The 22,119-nt window shown below is 50.4% G+C and overlaps 2 protein-coding genes across 2 annotated transcripts; both read left to right on the top strand.

The window, feature by feature from the left end:
• The first annotated feature begins 8,254 nt into the window (after positions 1-8,254).
• Positions 8,255-10,219, top strand: CAMP (cathelicidin antimicrobial peptide). The gene is made up of 4 exons (XM_045778613.2): positions 8,255-8,494; positions 9,098-9,205; positions 9,343-9,414; positions 10,004-10,219. Exons 1-4 carry the CDS (start codon positions 8,297-8,299, stop codon positions 10,157-10,159), a joined length of 534 nt encoding a protein of 177 aa, XP_045634569.1. The 5' UTR covers positions 8,255-8,296; the 3' UTR covers positions 10,160-10,219.
• A 4,416-nt stretch (positions 10,220-14,635) lies between these two features.
• ZNF589 (zinc finger protein 589) lies at positions 14,636-16,839 on the top strand. The gene is given in 3 exon segments (XM_087866699.1): positions 14,636-14,723; positions 15,957-16,061; positions 16,064-16,839. Coding segments are annotated over 3 exon segments (969 nt in total).
• The last annotated feature ends 5,280 nt before the right edge of the window (positions 16,840-22,119 follow it).

Raw genomic sequence — 22,119 nt, 5'->3', positions numbered from 1 at the left:
ATTGCAAATGGAAAAGAGCCTCTTTCTTTTTTTTTTTTAAGATTTTATTTATTTATTTGACACAGAGAGAGAGACAGCCAGCGAGAGAGGGAACACAAGCAGGGGGAGTGGGAGAGGAAGAAGCAGGCTCTCACCAAAGCAGGGAGCCCGAGGCAGGGCTCGATCCCAAGACTCTGGGATCACGCCCTAAGCCGAAGGCAGATGCTTAATGACTGAGCCACCCAAGTGCCCCAAAGATCCACTTTCTTGAGGAGTTTTCCTAGTTTCTTTCCAGGAGACGTTGCCTAGTTCCCCTGCTCACTTGTGCAAAAGCTGAGAAGGGCACTTGCAGAGTCTGGGATGCTCACGGGTTTTCCGGCTCAGCTCCCAGTGCCTCGGTGGGGTGGGGCTGGGAGAATCCTGAGTGTCCTTTCCTGAGCTCACAGTGCGGGGCACCCATCTATCTACCCCATACTAAGTGCCTCTGGGGTCCAGGGCCACTCAGAGCTGGGCAACGGACAAACTGGTCTCAGCCCTCGGGGGCCCGCAGTCTGGAGGAAGACAGACCAGGAAATCGACCTGGCCTCCATGTCAGTCAGGTGTCCCAGCCTAAGACTCCAGCTCTTTCTCCTGCCTCAGGTCTTCCTGCCCTTCCTCCCCACATCCTTCTCTGCCCGCCGCTCTCAGGAGCACATCACCGGTAGCAGCTTACTGATCATCCCCCAGGATTCCCCAAGAGGAGTTCTGTACTTGTGGTCCCAATCATAATATTTTCACACCCCTCACGACTCCCCCACAGAGACTCACTGTGGGGCAAAGCGCTGAAAGAGAGCTGTGTGCGGGGAGCCCCAGGAGCTGGGGCCAAGGAGAGTCAGGGTGGGCTTTCCTGAGGAGGGGAGCCTTGTTCTGAAGGACCGTAGGACTCCGGCAGGTCAGGAAGCTGGGCTGGGCTGGGAGGCTGCTCCAGCAGAGGAAAGCAGCCTGTCCTTTGGGGGATCCCACTGGGCCTGTGCAGGCTTGGAGGGTTGTGGGGGGTGCCGGAGAGGAAACCAGAGGTCATCTCGCAAGGCTCCAGACTGCCCCCTAGTGTTGGATGGTGGGGTGCAGGAGGGTGGAGGTGTGGGAGCCGCACCCCAGCACCGCCACCGCTACATCTGTGGCCTTCCTAAGCCCCCAGAAGCCTTCTGCCTCGCTCTTTGGGGACCTCAGTTACTCCTTCTGAACAGTGGGGAGTTGCAACTGTCAGCGTTGTTACTCACTTCTCTGTGCCTGTTTAGAGCTCTTAATTCCTTAAAGAAGACCACTGAACCAGTAAATCAAAGTGCATGTTGAGTTTCCCAGGTAAGTTCAATTTCCGCGATTGGAGGAACTCCAGAAGCAACTCACACACAGGCCACATCCTTGGACTTGGGTGACCAGACTTCCTAGACAACGCGGCCACGGTGAGGACATGAGGGGGTGCGGGCGGGCCACAAGGGGCACCAGGCTCTCCTTACGGTGTTTCACTTACTAGAAGAGACTGCTCCAGAGAGCACGAGACCCCGAAGTCTGTTGTTCAGTGTGTGGCTGAGAACCTGGAACTTTTGGTGACGGCCCTGCATTTCCACAAAATGCGGCCACAAGAGGAGCCTGCGAGGATCAAAGGAGGGCAGCTGCTTGGAGCAGCTGAGGAATAGTTGCCACTTAGATTCAGCCAGAGCCCCTCATCTGAGGGTGTGGGGAGTCAGGGAAGATTCGGAGGAGCGGGAGGGGCCCTGGAAATCAGACGGAGACTCTAGGGAGCAGAGTGAGACCCTAAGGACTGGAGAAAATGCCATAGAGCAGGGTGAGGTCTTGGGGAACAGGGAAGGATCCTGGGGAGCAGAGGGGGATCCCCTTGACCTGTCTGAGCCCTGTCCCCTGGCAAAAGCAGTCAGCTGGCTAAGGATTAAATATCTTAATTTACCAAAGTTACCTGTAGAGGTCACTTTTAGGCAACTATGGAGCACTGAAAACATACAAACAGGCCCATTAGGTGACCACCTCAAAACGTCCACAACCCCTCGCTGACCACTGGGTTACTTACACCCGGACACGGGTACCAGAGAAGGGAAATTCTCTATGTTCCCATACCTCCTCAACTTCTCTCTGAACTACAACCCCCACCCCCGTCCTGTCCTCGGTTCCCTGAAAGTGTATTCGATAAACTTCTATCTCATTCATTCTGCCTTGGGTGAATTCTTTCACCGCCTGCACCGCTGGCCTCCACCTAATAGGGTCGCCCCACATTTGGTGGCCCACATCCGAACAGAGCACACCACATTACCAGCATTTTGTTTTAATGACCCTTCATTCCTACCATATTCTTATGAACGTGTTTTTCGTAGTGACATTTCTCAGATATGTTAAGGAGATTGAATACTGAGTTTGGGGAGTTTGTTCTTCTTACGGGTTTGTCTTTTTAACATAGAACATAGTCTCTTTGCTATACAATAAAGACTAGCTCTGTAGAAATGAAAATTTTGGTTCATTTGATGTCTCTTAAATTTTGAGTAATTTTCTGATGTGCCTTCTTTTAGTGTCTGAAGAATACTGCTCTGTTTTTCAGACTGAGCAATTCACAAAATCTAGCAAGGGTGTCAATTCATCAAAGAAGGTCTTCAAACATTTTATACCATTTACAGCAATTCACGTTATAGGGGATTGGTTTGAACACTTTGAAGATTTATATGCAATTCTGCTAGGTCTGCTTTTATTTCTCTTCATAATCAATTTGAGCAGACATGGAAACATAATGTGGGATGGTGAACCTGAAAAGAGGGAGACAGAGACGGGGAGGCTGAGGACACAGGGAGGGTGGGGTCCCTGGAACCCTGGAGGCCTAGCCCCTCTAATACTCTCAGGCCCCGTGACTCCACTCCTCCCCTCATCCCATATAGAGATACATGATGTACGTTTTGGATAAATCAGTGAATTTCATCAACTGTGTGAATGGGTCATTTAGAAAATTAATGTTTGGTCATTGACTCTAAGAGATTTTTTTCTCCATCTGATTTTCTTCAAGTGTCCCTGATTCCCCTTGTGCCTGCCAGCTTATGCCCTAGCTAGGCTGGTTCTCTCCCAGGCTCCCCTGGAGTTTGGGAGTCCCGCCCTCTGCAACCTGCTGACCACCTACCTTCCCTGCCCTGCTCAGACTTTGAACAAGCCCTGCTTCCTGCTCTGGGTCCCCACGGAGTCTCTTGGGGAGCCACTGTTGCCTTCCCTCTGTCACTACTTCCAACACTCCCCATTCCCCTCTTGTCTTTTCATTGTGACCATTGCTGGTCACTATGCCTTTGCTCAGGCTGTACCCCTGCCGTGGAGCTGTCTCTTTCAGTTCAAGGTTACTCCCTCCCAGGTTCTTTCCCTGATGCTGTGGCCTCTATCATTCTCTGGGGTAAAGGATAAAGGACAAAGCATCACTGGGGAGACCACTTAGGGACAGTATGTATACTTTGGGCCCCCAGGGAGTGGCTGGAAGAATTCCCTCTGGGCCATTGGCAATTAGGGAGGGCATCTGGGGGAGGTGTGATTTGGGCTGAACTTGAGAGATGGACTGGGTTCAGGTGTGCTGTGGGGTGAACTTAGGACACCCAGGAGGGGCAGAGGAGATGCCTTAGCAAGGTTTAGAGGCTGAAGCCAGTGTGGTGTTCCAAAGTTTAAGACCTTGGTATGCAGGTGGGAGGAACAGGAAGTGAGGAGGGTGGACAGGCTGGCAGATGATGGACAACCTTGAAAGCCCGGCTAGAGGGCTAAAACTGGTCCCTGTCATGCTGGGCTGAAGATGTAGTGTGGAAGGTTCCACTTCAACACTATGCTCCTAGCAAACATAAGGCGTCAATGAGAGGGCCGCCTGGGTGGTTCAGTTGGTTAAGCGTCTGACTCTTTTTTTTTTTTTTAAAGATTTTTTAATTTATTTATTTGACAGAGAGAGACACAGCCAGCGAGAGAGGGAACACAAGCAGGGGGAGTGGGAGAGGAAGAAGCAGGCTCCCAGTGGAACAGAGAGCCCATGTGGGGCTCGATCCCAGGACCCTGGGATCATGCCATGGGCCGAAGGCAGACACTTACAGGCGCCCAGGCGCCCCAGCATCTGACTCTTAATTTCGGCTCAGGTCATGATCTCGGGGTCATGGGATGGGGCTCTGCAATGGGCTCTGCCCTTGGCACGGAGTCTACTCCAGAATCTCTCTCTCCCTCTCCCTCTGCCCCTCCCCCGGCCCACACATGCTCTCTCTCTCAAAATACATAAACAAAATCTTAAAAAACAAAAGTCAATTAGAATTACTTGTAATAACCAAAAAGTAGAAACACCTCAAATGTCCATCCATTTCTATGTGGGTAGACAAAATGTGGTATAACCATACCATGGAATATTACTTGGCTCTAGAAACGAAGTACCGATACATGCCACATCATGGATAAATCTTGAAAACATTACGCTCAGTGAAAGAGGCCAAACTGTTTATATAAATGTTGAGAATAGGAAAATTCATAGAGACAGAAAGTAAATTAGTGGTTGCCTAGGGCTGAGTGTGCAGCTTGTGGGGGAAAGGGGAATGACTGCTAGCAGGGTTTTATTTTATTTTATTTTTTTAAGATTTATTTATTTATCTTAGGGAGAAAGAGCACAGGCAAGTGAGGAGGGGGGAGGGGAAGAGGAAGAGGGAGAGAGACTCTCAAGCAGACTCGTTGCTGAGTGCAGAGCCCAAGACAGGGCTCAATCTCAGGGCCTGAGACCATGACCCGAGCTGAAATCCAGAGTCGGATGCTAACAGACTGAGCCACTCAGGTGCCCCTCCAAGGGGTTTCTTTTGGAGATGATGAAAATACTCTAAAATTGACTGCGGTGCTGCTTGCCCAATTCTGTGAAGATACTAAAAATCATCGACTTTACACTTTAATGGGTGAACTGTGCGGCATGTCAGTCACATCTCAGTAAAGCTATCACAACAAAGAAAGGTTGATTTGGGAGCAGACACCTGCTTCCCAATCCCTACGGCCACTGGTAATGGATACGAGTTACAGGTGCAGGCTGCCCGGCCAGCATGAGAGAGGGGAAGATGGCGGTCATGGGCCAGTCCTGCCTTCAGTCACATCACTCTGGGGACTGGAAGGGAAGGTTGAAAGAGGGAGGCTCATCAGGGGGCTGGCTTCTCTCCTGCTGCACCAGCCCCAGCCACCTGGAGGCACAGAAGTGTTGGAGCTGCAGAGGGTTTATGGATCACTGACAAGGGGAGAGGCTGGGAATGGGGAATGGAGCTGGGCAAGGTCACCAGGCAAGCAGGAGGGGCTGCCCAGGTCAGGAAGCTGAAGGTCTCGTTTGTCTTCCTCATTGGCGGCAAATGTGGAGATGGGAAATCTGATTTTGCAATGGGTCCCTGGCCCGGGGTGGGTATTCTTGCACCGGACAGGGTGTGATTGCCCACAGCTGCCTTGGCCTTTCCCAGGAGGACACATGCTTCGGTCTGACACTTCCTGTCCTTCCCCCCCACCACCACCTTGCAATCACCACCAGGGGAAGACAGATGGGCCCTAGAAGCTGAAATCCGGGTAATATCTGGGTTTCCCTGTTCTGGCTGGACAGAGCTTCCATCTCCCTGGACACCATGTCCCAGGCCCCTCTTGGGAATCACTCCAGGAAACAGAGGCATATTTGCTAGAAATAACCCATCACCACCTCCGTGACATGTAGCTTTTCTTTTGACGGATGTTTTCTAAACCTGGCTCTGGACCCGCTGACTGCCAGACCCCTCTGAGGGCAGAGCCCAGTGCTGTGTCCTGAGAGGGGTCCAAAGATGAAACAGGTCCGGTCCCCAAGGGAAATTGTGGGATGAAGGGAATGCAGAGACTTACCCTCGGGAGCCTCTGTCTGTGGGATAAACTTGTCACATTTGGGAAGCCCTTGGCCTGGGTGGAGGCTGGGCGGAAGGGGTGGCTTGGGGAGTCCAAGTCTGAGGGGGCAGCTCAGGCCTTCATGACCCTTGCCTAAGGAGATAGGTAGTCCTATCCTGGGGACCAGCCTGAGACTAAAGGTAAGGTTGGTGAGCTGCCTCCCATTCTGGCATTGGGTGTGGGGTGCATCATAGAGGATGCCAACTGGGGGTGACATTGGGCCAGACCTCCTGGAGAGGCTGACTCTGAGGAGAAATGTAACAGGGGCCTGGCACAGTGGGTGATGGTGTTGGCAAGGAGGGCACAGCTCCCAAACCTGCATGTGGGCATGCATCTGTTGGGGAACAGTTGAGCTAGACTCATTACAGAGCAAGGAGACTTGACCTTGACCTCATTCACAAAAATGCCTGGGAGTGAAAGACTTGACAGGACACATGCACTTTCTCACTCATTGTCACATGTGTCCCCATGCAGACATTGCAGGGCATGTAATCCCCAACCTAAAGATGAGGTTAACCCATTGAGGCCCAGGAAAACAAAGCAACTTGCTCCAAGTCACACAGCTAGGAAATGATGGCGCTCAGGGTCCCCCCCATTCCAGGTCTTCTGGCAGTACAATCCTGTAGGGGAGAGAAAGGCGCGCAGTGGGAATTGCGGTCTGGGCAGAATTGCTGTAAAAGGCCCTGATGTGAAGCCCTGCTTGACCAAGAGGCCACTGGGGCAACAGCTGGCCCGTGAAACTAGGTTGCACAGCAGCCCATTTCTCCTTCCTTCCCCCAAGGCTGAGTGCACAACAAGCAGCATGCATCCAGACTGCCACCTTCCAAGGTGCCCCACCCAAGCCCCCAAGAGTCCCATGGGCCCCTGGAGCCAGGAGCTACCCCAGCCTCACAGCCTCATGGCTGTTCCTCAGGAGAGCTTGGACTAGCATTTGCCTCATGGCCTCTGGACCCCTCTGTTGCTTTGGCTGATCATTTCTCCCAGCGGTGCTCTCTCCACCCCCCAGAACCAGCCACCCCAGCCTGGTGTCTCAACCAGAGCAATGGACAGAGGTTCATTTGGAGTCAATTCAGAGGAGCCTTTCTGGAGGATGCAAAGAGGAGCAAAGAGGAGGAGGCTGCTGTGTCTGGTTGGAGGTCAGGGAAGTCTTCACAAGGTGGAAAGGCATGCCAAGCAGAGGCATCAGGAGCAGAGGCTGAGGGAGAGAAGGAGGCTTGGAGGGGTCTGAGCAGTTGGAGTATACAGGGCATCCTGGTGCCTGGGATGTGCTGGACTGCGGGTAAGGGCAATGGGGAGCAACAAGACTCCAGGCTCTGCTACCAGCCCAGGAGGTGTGTGGGGACAAGCAGAGGTATTCATGGGAGTCTTGAATTTAGAGACACAGACCGGGTCTGTCTCTGATAACGTGTCCTGAGAGGGGTTGTCCCCAGGGAGATGTGAGGACTGGGAAGAGAAGCAGCTCAGGATATAATTCTGCAAGCCCCCCATATTAAGAGAAGGGTCCCTGGAGGAGATTGAGAAGGAGTACCAGGGAGGTGAGAGGGAAACCAGGAGAGTGGCATCAGGGGACAATGCTGCAGAGGTCATCAGTGCCTGCATAGGTAAAGACAAGGCTTGAGAGTGACCACTGCAGCCAGTGAGGGCTGGCCAGCCTGCAGTGGTCTTGAGTGTGAGAGAGAGTGAAGAAGGGGGTCAATGAGAGTAGATGACCCTTCTTCAGGCTCAGGTGGGGGGAAGCCAGGGCAATGGACCACATCTAGTGGTGGCTGGGGCCATTTTTAGACTGAAAAATGCAGTGGAGAAGAACGCAGGAAAGGGGGACAGCCAGAGCTGAGCCTCTGAACTGGCTGAGGGCTGGGTCCAGAGAACACCATGGTGTGGCCTTGAAAGTCTCCTTTTAGGACCGACTGGGTATTTCAGGCTCTAGATGAGGGCTGGTTGCTGTTATTCATTCATCAAACATTAGCTGAGTGCCCACTGGGTGCAAGGCAGTGCCTAGAGCTGGGGATTGATTGGTGAAGACACTACATTACTATGATTCCTGAGGAGGTCATCTGGGGAGAAGGATCTTGGACACCTGCCTGTCTCCCTTTCTCTCCGGAAGGACTCAACTGTCTTGAGCAACCCTGGCAATGACACTCCCCTGTGGGGCCCAGGAGAGGCCAACACATTGTCAGGGAGATGGAGAAACGAATTCTTTAGTTGCACATGAGGAGGACTTGCCCACTGCCCAGCAAGCCCCGTGAGGCAACAACAGTAGGGGCTGAGGCAAGCCTCAACCCACATCCTGGCAGGCAGCCAGTGATGGGTGGGTCAGGAAGGCTCCTAGTTGGGTCTTTGCATCAGGCCCAAGCTGGGCATAAAGGAGGGACCTGCAGGTTAGGAGGAGGCCGACTTGGGGACCATGGAGACCCAGAGGGACAGCCCCTCCCTGGCGCGGTGGTCACTGTTGCTACTGCTGCTGGGCCTGGTGATCACTCCAGCTGCCTCCCGGACCCTCACCTACAGGGAGGCTGTGCTCCGTGTTGTGGATAGCTTAAACCAGCAGTCCTCGGAGGAGAATTTCTACCGTCTCCTGCAGCTGGACTCACAGCCCGAGGGAGTGAGTTGAGGAGGGGGACAGTGAGGAGGGAGGCTCTGCTCCAGCCTGCCAGTCTTGGCTGTACCGTCCTTCCCTTTTTTCATGCTTTGCTCATGTCAGGAAGGCCTTTCTCCCTTTAAGTGTTCTTCCAAGAAACCTTTCCATCGTCGTGTGCCCCCCTCTCCCCACCAGCATGAGTGCTTCTTGCCTTAGAATCTCTACTGCGTGAAGAGGTGCCCCTCCCATTCAGTGTTCTGGAAGTTCCAGGGTTAAGACTGGGATTACTGGCTCTGGGATGTGACTTCCCTGCCCAGGGAAGGGCTCTGCTCAGCCTTGAGATTCCAGTGGGAATGTCTTTGCCTCCAGGAGGCCCCTGCTTTCTCGTGGCCCCCTGAGGGGGAGGTGCTACCCATTAGAGCTTGTCTGAGGTCCGCTCATGCTCTCTCAGTTTGGTGAGGGCAAGAATGGGCTCTGTCTGCCTCACCTCTATGCCTTAGCACAGAGTCAGTACCTAAGCTGGGAGGTTGGTGGGGGGGCACAGGGGCAGGGGGGTGGGCAGGTATACAGATTAGAGAAGGCAAGCATGAGCCTGAGTCTGGTCTTCCCACTTCCTCTCCTGAGCAGGATGAGAACCCAGACATCCCAAAGCCTGTGAGCTTCACCATGAAGGAGACTGTGTGTCCCAAGACGACACAGAAGCCCCTGGAGGAGTGTGATTTCAAGGACAATGGGGTGAGGCTGGGGCTGCTGGCAGATGCCCCCCTGGGAGCTGAACGAGTGGCCTCCTGGGAATATTTCCAGCCACTGGGGTGACGCTGGGAGGTTATGGCACAGGGGTTCCAATTTGACCTGGAGACTCCTCTTCTCAGCTGGTGAAACGGTGTAACGGGACAGTCACCCTGGATGCGGACAGGAGCTACTATGACATCAACTGTGATGAGGTGAGTGTTCCCTTCTGGATTGGAGGGGTTGATGGGGTGGCGGTGCATAGAACATCCTATGGGCCAATTAACCACTGTGGCATCCAGGCAGAGAAAGCCCCTCCTGCCCTGGGCTTCTCCCTCAACCTGAGCCTCAGGTCTCCAGGACTGTCTCTGCAATCCCTTAGAACAGTGGTTCTCAAAAGTGTGGTCCTGAGAACCTGGGAATTTGTTAGAAATGCAAATTCTTGGGCCCCACTCAGAACTACAGAATCAGATTCTGGTGTGGGGCCCAGCAATTTGTACTTTAACAAACCCGCCAGGGGATTCTGACTCCTGTTGAGAGGCTTGAGAGCCACTTTGAGTAATGAGCTTTCAGCTGTGTGACCCTGGGAAGCCCCCTGCCATCTCTGGGCCAGTTTCTTCATCTGTTCGTGGGTGTAAGGATTCAATCAACCACATACTCTGAAGGTTATAGCCAGAGGATGAACTGGAGCCCCAAGGCTCTTTGGGGAGCCCAAGAGAGAGGTGTCTAGGAGGGGAGGGATCTTGTCTTGACCCTGGGTCCAGCCCAGCCCCCATAAAGAAACTACTTCCTTCTGACACACAGGCCCAGGAAGCCAGATTTGTCAGGCTGCGGGATTTCATCAAGAAAGCGGGGCACAAAATTCGCGGAAGCATTCGGAGAATTGGCGGAAGGATTTGGAGAATTGGCAAGGGAATCAGGGATATTTTAAAGAATCTTCCACCCAGGCCACAGGTCTAAGGGTCTGCTTTGCCCTGACTTAGGCTTCTGGACCCTAAAAATAAATTTTTGTGAAAGCAACTTCCTCTAAGCTTCAATTTTACTTGTCTTGCTCACCACGATCGAGTCATCATTTCTGGAAGGACTTGCGCGCGCGTGTGTGTGTATGTGTGTGTGTGCATGTGTGCGCGCGCGTATGCGAGTGTATATGTGCACACGCACCCATGCAAAGCACAAAGGTGGGGGCAGCTATTCCACCCAGAATGGCATGGGGCGAGGCTGTAGGGCTAGGACGGCCAGGACAGTGTCTCCATTCTCAGGATTCTTCCCCATGCCCTTCAAATGCCTCCCACCATCCTCGCTGAACACCCAGTAGTGATAAAATCAACGCTGTGTGTAGTTAGTGGAGAGGTTGCAGAGCTGTTCCTGCTTCTATGGAGATGGCAGCTGAGGGAGGGGCCAGGCATTTTGGGAAACACAGGGAGGCAGTTAAGTCTCCCGGCCGGCTAGGTTCTAAGGTCAGCCTGCTGGTGCAGTTCCCATAAAGTTCCAATTCCCCTTGAAAATCTTTTTTTTTTTTAAAGATTTTATTTATTTATTTAACAGAGATAGAGACAGCCAGCGAGAGAGGGAACACAAGCAGGGGGAGTGGGAGAGGAAGAAGCAGGCTCACAGCGGAGGAGCCTGATGTGGGGCTCGATCCCAGAACACCGGAATCACGCCCTGAGCCGAAGGCAGACGCTTAACCACTGTGCCACCCAGGTGCCCCTCCCCTTGAAAATCTTAACTCTGGAAAAGCCCACCGCTCCTGGCATCTCCTCTGGCATTGGAAAACATCACTGTTTCTTTAGCTGGGTAGCAGATTTAAGTTGGGGGCTTGTGTTTAGGGATCAAATGGTATCAACATTTGGTACCATTAAAAGCAAGAGTCTCGCTTGGCAGGCTGAAGAGCTCTGGCTAGGGGAGACATGGGTGTTTCAGACACTGTCAATGTCTTGCTCACTTGCCATTCAGTAGCGACTAGAAGCACCAGTGGCTCTTTGCTGGGGGTGTTGGCACTCCAAGGAGCAACCTCAACCAAAGATTGGTGGAAGTTGGTGGGAAAATATTTTCTCTTCCTTGCTCCTTGAGTGCGTCCACTCCAAGATATTGCCCAGGTCCCCAGCTGGTTGTGCCCCTGTTGCCCACAGCAATGACCTGTTATTAACACACCCTGTTCTGGCTTCTGTTCCTGCTCCATCTCACTTCCTTATGCTCCCGATCCTGCCTTCTGTATTCGCCTACCAAATAAACTCCTTCCCCTTGCGTCCTTGTCTTAGATCTGCTTCTGGGGCCAACCTAAAATAAGACATAGACATCCTGCTCTGAGAGCAACAGGAGGCAGGATATCACATAGCATTTCCTTTGTTATCTGTCATGCTTGCTTCTTCCTGGCGAGCAGGTCACGCTAAGGTTTTCTGCTTCCTGTGGCTCCCACCTTCTGAAGCGGGCCCATGTTGAGTGGGCTCCACTTGACCCTTCCTTCTGTGATGGCCACCGTTCATCAATTACTGAATTCCCATGCCCAGTTGTGGGCCATTGTTGTGATCACCCTGGAAATCAGAGCTAATTGTCTTAGTAAATGGACGTGGCCTTCTCTGATTACAAGGATCTGAAAAGGCTCTTGCTATAGGAAATAGGTTTTCTCTTCCATCAAAGGTGTTCATCTTTGTGTGATTTTGTTTTTAAATTTTTCTCAATATTTTATTTAAAAAGTAGTTAAACACGGGCACCTGGCTGGCTCAGTCAGCAGAACATGTGACTCTTGATCTCAGGGTCGTGAGTTTAAGCACCACATTGGGTGTAGAGCTCCCTAAAAAAAATAATAAAATTAAATAAAAAATTAAAAAGTAGTTAACCATACAGGACCATTAGAAGAATTGTATGGTGAACATGTACCCACCTATTAGACTCTACAATCAATATTTTACTTGGATTATTTTTGTAGTTGCTTTAGAGTCAATCCTCTAGCTGCTCCTTGGATGGTCTTTGCTCCTTGTGGCTGGTTTGGGGCAATAGCATGGATTCAGGAGGCATGCTTTTAGCCTGGTCCTTTTAGGGGAAATGCTCCCCCCCCAGAGGTTTGTGACAAGAGGAACCACCCCAAACAGACAAGATCAGAGCAGCTGGTGACATTGACCTGTATCAGTCACCGAGGCTGTAGGCTGTTGCCTCCAGAACACATAACAGGCACCTGAGAAATGACAGTCCCTGTCTTCCCCTTAGGGGAGAAGTTTGGCTGATGGGTAGCCTGTATTTTCTGGTGATTCCAAGGATGACTTTGGTGACTCAAGGCTGGAATGTCTTTAAACACGAGGCAGAGGAAGCATTTTTTTTTCAAAGATTTTATTTATTTATTTATTTGACAGAGAGAGAGACAGCCAGCGAGAGAGGGAACACAAGAAGGGGGAGTGGGAGATGAAGAAGCAGGCTCCCAGGGGAGGAGCCCAATGTGGGGCTCGATCTCAGGACTTTGGGATCATGCCCTGAGCCAAAGGCAGACACTTAACGACCGAGCCACCCAGGCGCCCCCAGAGGAAGCATATTGCCCAGCTGTGGTCTCGTGGTGAAAATCACTGATAGGAACTCAGAGTTTGGGGCCACATTCACTGGAGGAGCCCTGGAACGCACAGCAGGGCAGGTGCATTAACTGGTTACAAGGGTAACCAGCCAGGTGCCGCCCGTGAGCAGAGATGAGTGGAGTTTGGCCTCGTAAGTATCCACTCACCTAGTGCAGAAGGTCACTGTGTTGCTCCAAAGATGAACAATGTTTTCTATTTGTGATCTCAGTGCCAGTTTTTTGGAGTTTTTATTTGTTCGTTTTTGTTTTTAAAGCTTTTGATTGGTATGAGAGCCTCTGTTTGAACAGGTCAATGAATCAGTGGGGTGGGTACTGAAATGTTTCCATGGGTCTGTATTTATCCTTCTGCTGCTTTTAGACTTACTGTTTGTCACCAGACTGCCCCACAACAGGAGCTTCAGCCTCAGAGCACATGGGCTCAAGGCTTTTACGAGATGAGGGTGGCATGCTCCGTGGGGCCGGAGGTGTTTTCCCCTCTTGCACATGTTGGAGCCAGTCAGCCTCATGGTTTTCGTGACCACCAATGTCTTCCCTGTTCAAAAAGGCCTTTGTGGCATTTGAAACACACCAAGCACCTGTTTCTAGTTTGGCCAGATCCTGTTTGCAGGGATGAGGACGTGCATATCAGCGTGGTTTTGAGAGGACTCTGTGGTCTGGTTCTGGGGCCCGCAGGCAGGTCTGGCTGACCACCTCAGGAGCCTGGGGTATGGCATCTTTGACCTGGGGCAAAAAACCGAGTTAGGGGAGCCTGTGGAATCCAAAAGAAAAACCTGAGGTGAAAAAGCATTGCAAACAAGCCATTAGTATGGAGGGGAGGGGGGCAGGCCAAGAGGAGCATCCTGTGGGAGGTCCAGGGTGGCTGGACAGCCGAACAAGAGGTGGTGGTTTCACAAGGAGCCAGAAGGCATTTCCTCGAGCTGAACCTGTAGCCCCATGGGCTGCTTCCAGGGCGCCTGGAGCCTTGGTCAAGAGCAGGGAGGGGGCACTTGGAAGCCTCCGCCAAAGTTAGCCCCTTGGAATGCGTGCTCCTTGCCTTGCCCGCCTCTTCCTTAAGGAAGATAAAGGGTAACCTCCGCGCATTTCACATGGGGGGAAAACCAAAACAAAAAACAGGGGGGAAAAAACCCACACAAGGTAGGAAAAGGCCAAATAACTTCCTCAGGATAGACAGATTTGCTTAAATTGCCTGAAAAGAGTTTGGTGAGCTAAATATAGCACACTCTCACCCAATCATGGCACGATCTTTATTGAATTACCCATTGCACACTAGGGAATGGAAATTTCACATGACTAGTCTGATTCCAGAATCCGAATAGGGTCCAAATTGGCAAGCCTCAGCTACAGTTGGTAAAAGAAAGGAAAGTTTTCTTGCCCATTGCCAAACTCCAGCTTCAGAGCCATCCTGGGTCTTGCTCACCCTTCCCGTCTGCCAGCAAAGCCCCACCCCCTGCCCTGTCTGTACCCGGATGCTGCTCTTGGCATCCAAGGAGCACAGCGGAGCTCAGACCCATCAGTACCTCCCCCACCCTGGGAGTGTTCCTGGTTTATGCTTCCAGATCCAAGTCCCAGGAATGCAGAAAGGGAAGGGAAGGGCCTTGGGAGGGTCGGGTGAGTGGGGGAGGTGGCCGGAGTGGCCGTGGTCATCCTTGTCCAGATAGGGTAAAGGAGGCTCCTGGGTAAGGCTGCGTCAGGCTGGAGCTGTGGGGCACACTTTCTCCCGTAGACACACTTCATCCATCCAGGATGGATTTGTGTTGGATGGGGAAATATTTTAGACTTCTTCAGTCTTTAGTTACAAATTAATTAAAAGTAAAATTTAAAATGTAGTTCCTCAGCAGCACTCGCCACAACAGGTGGTCCACAGTCACTTGTGGCCAATGGCTGCGGGAGCAGAGAGCAGATTCGGGGTGGCGGCCGTTAGCACCATGGACAGTGCACGGGAAACCCCGCCCAGCGACAGCGTAGGTGAGTAGTCAGGGGTCCTCAGCTCCGCGTACTGGGTCCGGCCCTCAACCGCCCGCATGCCCTGAAGGCCAGCCCAGGCCTCGGATACCGCGACACCAGCTCGCCGCCTGAGGTCGGAGTGCGGGATAAAGCAGGGGGTCACTTCCTCTCGCCCTTCCCTTCGCGAGGCCGCCTGGCCGGCCGATTCACCGTGGACCGCCCAGGCCGGAGCAGAGCCCGCGGGGCCCACCTCCGAGCCTGGGCTGGCAGGAAGGCGAGGCGGGGGCGGCAGCGGTGACACTGGCAGAGGCAAGTCTAAGGAGGATGGCGCGGCGAACCCCAGGGCCTCCAGTGGCGCCAGAAGGAGGAGGGGATCCTAAAGGAAATGAGTCAGGGTGCGGCCAGCAGCCTGCCGGAAAGCGTAGTTCCGAAGCAGAACGCTCCTCTGGCAGTGACCCCCTCCAGTTCTTAGACGTGACCCCACGTGCTGGAAGCCGTCACCGCGCGTGAACAGTGCCATGACCTCACGTGATCAGGACCATGACACCACATGATTAAAGCCATTGGCCCCAAGTGATGGGAACTGTGACCTCACTAACTGTGACTGTGATCCCCACATGTTGCGGCCATGACGCACATCATCAGGGCATGCGGCCCCTTTGCTAAGACCCCTGAGCCCACTTGATCAGAGCCTCGAACCCATGTAATCGGGGCTGTGACCACTGCCTTGCTCAGAGCAGTCACTCCGATGGTGCTCAGGACCTAGTCTCCCAATCAGGACCCAACTTCACTGGGGTCTGGACCGTAGGTCTTTGTGGCTGGGACCCCATGTCCTCATGTGGAAACCCAACTTCATGTGGTATTGACCCCACACACGTGGGGCTGTTACCCCTCGTGCAGGGTGTGGTGGTAAGGGGGCATGTCATTAGCCATCTTTTATAAATTAGGTGTAGATAAGTCAGTGAGTTAGATGGGTGGAATAGTCACTGTATGGGGGTGGTGAAGTGATTTCCATTCTTCCGGTTAAAAAACCATGGAAGGAAAAGGGAAAGGGGGAAGGAGAAGGGAAAGGGAAATCATGGCTCTGACCATAGTCGGAAGGGTTTTGTGATGTATTTGGGATGGGAGAGATTTCAGCAGTCTCTCTTCTGCTGTCCTGTCTGCCACCCCCTTGCAGGGTATTCAATAAACTTCTATCTCCTTAAAAAAAATGGGAGAGATTTTAATGCCACTTTCTCAGGGCCATAGCCACAGGTGACCAGAGCCCAGAGGACCAGCAGCAGCAGCAACAGCATTCTGATAAAAACCACTGGAGGAGCAAAGCAGAAGATCAAGGAAGAGGAGGTTCTTAACCTTGTCTGGGAGTACAAATTAGAGGGGCACTTACAAGGTTTTCTCTAGCTCACCCCAGGGACCATCAGTAAGCTCCCAGGCAGGCAACCTAGTATTGAAGATACAACTCAGTCCAGCCCATAGGACAAACTCTGGGGAAGTGCACACGGCTCGTGAAAGGGTAGAAACCTCAGGATTTGGAGCAGTTGAGTTTGGAGAGCATGGACCAGATTTTAGCCAGAAGACACATCTATTCAGACACAAGGCAGTCACAGGGGAAACATGCATGTGGAGGGAGTGCAGGCGAGGCTTTGGCAGGAAGTCACATCTCATCACACATGAGAGGACACACACAGGGGAAAAGCCTCCTGTGTGTGGGGAGTGTGGGTGAGGCTTTATAGAAAAATCTACCCTCCACAACCACCAGAGTGCACATTTGGGTGAGAAGCCTCATGTGAGCAGGGAATGTGGATGAGCTTTTAGCCACAGATCAGACCTCCTCAGACACCAGAGGACACACACAAGCGAGAAGCCCTTCGTGTGCATAGTATGTGGGCAAGGCATTAGTGAAAAGTCAGACCTTGTTAAGCACCAGAGGATTCACACAGGAGATAAGCCTTATGTGTGCAGGAACTGTGGCCGAGGCTTTAGGGTGAAATCACACCTCATCACCCACCAGAAGACACATTCTGGGGAGAAGCCTTATGCGTGTGGGGAGTGTGGGCAAGCTTTTAGCTGCAGGACAGTCCTCAGCACACACCAGAGGACACACACGGGTGAGAAGCCTTACAAGTGCATGGTGTGAGGGCGAGACTTTAGCCCCAAGTCTACTCTCAGCACATGTCAGAGGACACACTCAGGGGAAGAGCCTTATGCGTGCAGGGAATGTGGGTGTGGCTTTAGCTATAAGTCAGCCCTCATGAGACACCGGAGGGCACACTCAGGAAAAACCCTTAGGTGTGCAAGGAGCAAGGGTGTGTGTTTAACAACAAGCCAATTGTCAACCACACCAGAGAACACACTCAGGGGAGAAGGCTTGATTGTAAGGTAATGTGGACAAGGCTTTAGCTGGACATCACTCCTCATCACACAGCCGAGGACATACTCAGGGAGAAGCCTGCGTACAGGGAGTGCAAAGTGTTAGCTGGAGGTGACCTCTTAAGAAACACTGAGAGTCACATCTGTCCTCCATACATGACCACCCCATGCTAGCTCACAGAGGGCTTCAGGCACGGTCTTCTGACCCCTGACCCCTCCGTGAGTGTGAAGGTGGCAGAAGTCTAGCTTCTGAGAACAGAGGTACCAAGTGATGCTCCCCTTAGTGGTCTTCGCACCTAATCAACTAATTCTTACTTCCTTCTGCAAGTCCATTAGTCTCAATTGATTTTTATGACACTCTCCTGTTTTATTTTTTTTCTATGTCCCTAACCTTTGCTGCATCCCTTTCTATCCCTGCCTTTAGGGATTGCTCAGGGTTCAGTCTCTAGCCTGCAATCTGAGGGACTCCTTGACCATGTCTTCCTGCTACCCCTCCAATCCCAAAACCAGGTTCCTTTAACCATATAACCATACCCCAAAAATTCTTTGGTCTCGGAACTTAGACCTCATAACCATGTTGCTTTGGCCCTCTCCTGGCACGTGTAAGATTACTAGCAATGCCCACCATCAGCCTGACAATACCAGGTTTCGGGGCCTTAAAGCACAGCCCCTCTAAAAGTGCCCCCAATGTCTGTGCCCAGTCTTTTAGCCACATGCTTAAAACTGTCCTCACTATGCTGCTAAAAGCTCTTTCAACTGGACTCACTCTTGCCTGTCTTACATTCCCAGCGCCATAATGGCCCTTCTTGGCCAACATGATGGAAAGAAAAAAAGTGTATGTATTCTATTAAAATTCACACAGCATTGTAGAGCCATCACACAGGCTTGGCCTAGTGAGATCAATGTCAGATCCCGGAATCACAGGAAGAGATGCAGAGGGGACCAATGTCCAGGCCAGGGCAGATAGCTTTGGGTTCCTTTCAGTCATGAATCACTCCCTCATGTGTCTTCCTCTTTTCTTTTTTTCTTTTTTAAGATTTATTTATTTATTTCAGAGACAGAGACAGAGAAAGAGAGAAAGGGAGGAGCAGAGGGAGAAGGACAAGCAGACTCCACACTGAGCGCAGAGCCCAACACAGGGCCCCATCCCAGGACCCTGAGACCATTACCTGAGCTGAAATCAAGAGCCAGATGTTCAACTGACCAAGCCACCCATGCGCCCTTAGCTGAAGTTTTGCTGTAGGGGCAAATGGCTCATTTCTGATGGATGATAAGAGATCCCAGACTCAAAAGGCTGCAGGGCCTGATAAGTAGAACTGAGACCAGGGCAGCTCCTGTGTTCCTGCTGGCCTCATCCTTCAACCTCACCCCTAAAGTTCCCTGGCTTTTAGCCCTACAAACACTTCACCCCCTTTTTTTCTCAGCTTTGTCCCTCAGTATAGACTTCTTCCTTCATTTTGCAAATTTTCTTTTTTTTTTTTTTTAGATTTTATTTATTCATTTGAGAGAGAGAGAGAGAGAGAGAGAGAGAGAGAGGAAGAGCACAAGCTGGGGGAGGGGAAGAGGGAGAAGGACAAGGGGACTCCATCCTGAGCGTGGAGCCCAACACAGGACTCAATCCCAGGACCCTGAGATCCTGACGGGAGCCAAAATCAAGAGTCAGTTGCTTAACTGACTGAGCCACCCAGGCGACCCAAATTTTCTTTTGATGTTGAAGTACCTGCAGGCCGGGACTGTGGGGAAGAGTGCTTTGTGAAGGCGGGGGGGTGGGGGCGGCGGGGGGCAGAGATGGCACTGGAGGTGCTACTCACTGGGTCTGCCCCTATCCCAACTTCTGTGGGGATGAAGTAGAACCTTCCAAGATCAGCTCAAGTTGCTGTAACTGATTCCCTACCTCTGCCTCCCTGAGTAATGCAAATACCCCCATCACCCACCCCACTTTTGCACAGTTTTAACATCTTAAGAGGTCTGTGTTTATTTTTTAATTATTTTTAAAGATTCTATTTATTTATTTATTTGACAGAGAGCGAGCACAAGCCGGGGGAGTGACAGGCAGAGGGAGAGGGAGAAGCAGGCCGCCCGCAGAGCAGGGAGCCTGATGCAGGACTCAGTCCCAGGACCCTGGGATCATGACCTCAGCCGAAGGCAGACGCTTAACCAACTGAGCCACCCAGGCGCCCCAAGAGGCCTGTGTTTAGAGGCCACTTTTCCATGAGGCTCTGTGGGAGTGCTTTCTTGACTCAATCCAAGGGTCCTGGTTTTCTGCAGCTGTTTCCATCATCATTCCTATATCCCCTGCCTCTGCTCCTACTTTCCACATCTAGAGAGGGCGCTTCACACCCTGACTTCGGTGATACCTCTTTCTAGGTCTTGGGGTAAGAGATGGGAATTAAAGTCCTCACATGTGGCTCTGCAGTTCAGATGCTGGGCCCGAGGGTGAGCTTCTCTCCAGGGAGAGAGAGAAGGATGGAATGAGGCTCAGGCATATACGAGTCTAAAGGGATCGCGGGTGCTCCAAACCTTAGAATCCAGGACGGGTGAATCCTGGGTGCTCTTGGAGAACTGGGATAAAGGTGGACTCAGTTTAGGCATCTAGGGAATTGCTTATCTGGGGAAGTGAATCTCACTCTCCCCCTGACCTTGGGTGATTCAAGGGCCCAGGCTCTTAGGGCCATATGTGACCAAGAAGAATAAGCCTGGGGGAGAATTTGTGGCATAATGAATTCATGGGAGGGATTCTTGGGTAGATGAGTGTTTGAACTTAGAGATTCCAATTCCATGGGAGAGGATTTTGTGGGGTGGGAGGCTGACAGGTGAAAAAACTTTCAAATGTTCTAATAGCTACTGTGAAGAGGTAGCTATCTTCTGAAATGTCCAAATTTTGCTGGATTTCTATGCTATCATCTGTTTTCAAGTTGAATCTCTACTGAGGATATTTTTTATTAATCTGGAATATTTTTATTAATCTGGTATATTTTAGTCATAAGTGTTTCATTTGATTTTAAGTAAAATTGCAGAAATAGAAAATGAATTTGCTTGATTTCAGGTTAAAACAAATACATATAGCCATCTTCTGTAAATAATCATTTTTAAACATTGGAAGTTATTCTCTTACAGGAAATAATGGTCTTATAGAGCCAGATCTGTGTCTGCACAACATGTAGTATCTATTATGATTTCTTTTCACTGTCAAACTTCTCTTTGGAAGATGAACCAGTTCTTGGAGCGCCTGGGTGGCTCAGTTCGTTAAGCATCTGCATTTGGCTCAGGTCATGATCCCAGAGTCTTGGGATGGGGCCCCGAATCGGGCTCCCTGCTCATCAGGAAGCTTGCTTCTCCCTCTGCCTCTGTCCCATCTCTCATGCTCTCTCGCTCTCTCAAATAAACAAATACAATCTTAAAACAAAACAAAAGATGAACCAGTTCTTGAAGTCCAGCTCTCAATCCAGTGCTCTTTCCTTTCTGTTCCATGGATATCAATAGTCCATTCTTTTTTACTGCTGAATAACATTCCATTGTATGGATAAGTCACAATTTATCCATTTACCTGTTGATGGACTTTGGATTGTTTCCAATTTGGGCTATATTATGAACATTCATGTACCATGCTTTGTATGGGCATATGCTTTCAGGTATCTTGGGTAAAAATAGGAGTGGAATGAATGGGTCATATAACTGGTGTATGCTTGACTTTTTATTATAAAACAACCAAACTTTCCTAAAGCGGTTTTCCCATTTTTTATACTCACCAGCATGGTATGAGAGTTTCAGTTCCTCCACATTCTTACCAACACTTGGTATGGATAATATTTTTAATTTTAGACATTCTAATAGGTGTATAGTGATATCGCATCTTGGTCTTACTTTACATTTCACTAATGGGTTATAATGTTTAATATCTTTTCATTTTGCCCATATTATTTATTGGGTGTTTGGTTTCCTATTATTGAGTTTTGAGAGTTCATTATATATTTTTGATACAAGCCCTTTATCAGATATGTAATTTGCTCTCAAAATTAATGAAAGACGTAAAGGTAAGAGCTAAAATTATAAAACTCAGAGGAAAACATAGGCAACCTTTGTGATCTTCGGTTAGGCAATGAAATATTGGATCACCAAAAACACAACAAATAAGAGGAAAAAAAGATAAAATGGATTTAATAAAAATTTAAAACTATCGTGCTTCAAAAGACACATTAAGAAAGTAAAAGTAAAAGATTACTTTGTTGGTATGTCTTTATTCACTTTTACCTCGGAACTGGACCTTGGATCTGGACCTTTAACTTCATATGTGCACCTAGATGTGATCTTAGTCATAGATATTGGATCAGGACCTTAGGTCTACAAATGTATGTTGGACATGTAGCTCGGACCTGGATTTGTCCAGTTCCTTGGAAATGATCATAAGCTAGAAATTATAAGTGGATGTGAAACTTTTAATTAGACCTTGGTATTTCTCCTGGACTTAGACACCTGGACCTTGGACAATATTTAGATCTCAGGCTCCAGCCTTATAATTAAATTTTTGACCTATATTTTTCCAGAATCTTGGACCTGAGCTTATATCTGGACCTTGGTCATGGACCTGGACCTTGGACCTCGATCTGGAGCATGAGTGTTATATGGTATGGCTGCCATAACAAAGTACCACAAACTGGCTCACTTAACCAACAGAAGGTTAGTGTCTCAACAGTTCTGCAAGCTGAAAATTCAAGATAAGCTATTGGCAGGGTTGATATCTTCTGAGGACTGTGAAGGAGAAATCAATTTTTACCTCTGTCCTGGTTTCTGGTGTTTTTCTGGCAACCTTCAACATTCTTGGATTTGTAGATGAATTGCCCCACTCTCTGTCTTTATGCTCACATGGTAGTTCTCCCTGTATGTGTATCTGTGCCAAATTTCTCCTTTTTATAAGGACACCAGTCATCGAATTAGGGGTCCACCCACTCCTGTATGACTTCATCTTAACTAATAACATTTACAACAACCTTGTTTCCAAATAAGGTCACATTCTGCAGTACTGGGAGTTAGGTCTTCAACACATGAA

Source organism: Ursus americanus, chromosome 14 (genome assembly GCF_024610735.1).
Source record: "Ursus americanus isolate L20-20 chromosome 14, mUrsAme1.1.p, whole genome shotgun sequence".
In the NCBI taxonomy this organism is placed as follows: Eukaryota; Metazoa; Chordata; class Mammalia; order Carnivora; family Ursidae; genus Ursus; species Ursus americanus.
The sequence above is the reverse complement of the archived record's forward strand: the minus strand, read 5'-3'. Positions and strand labels throughout refer to the sequence as shown.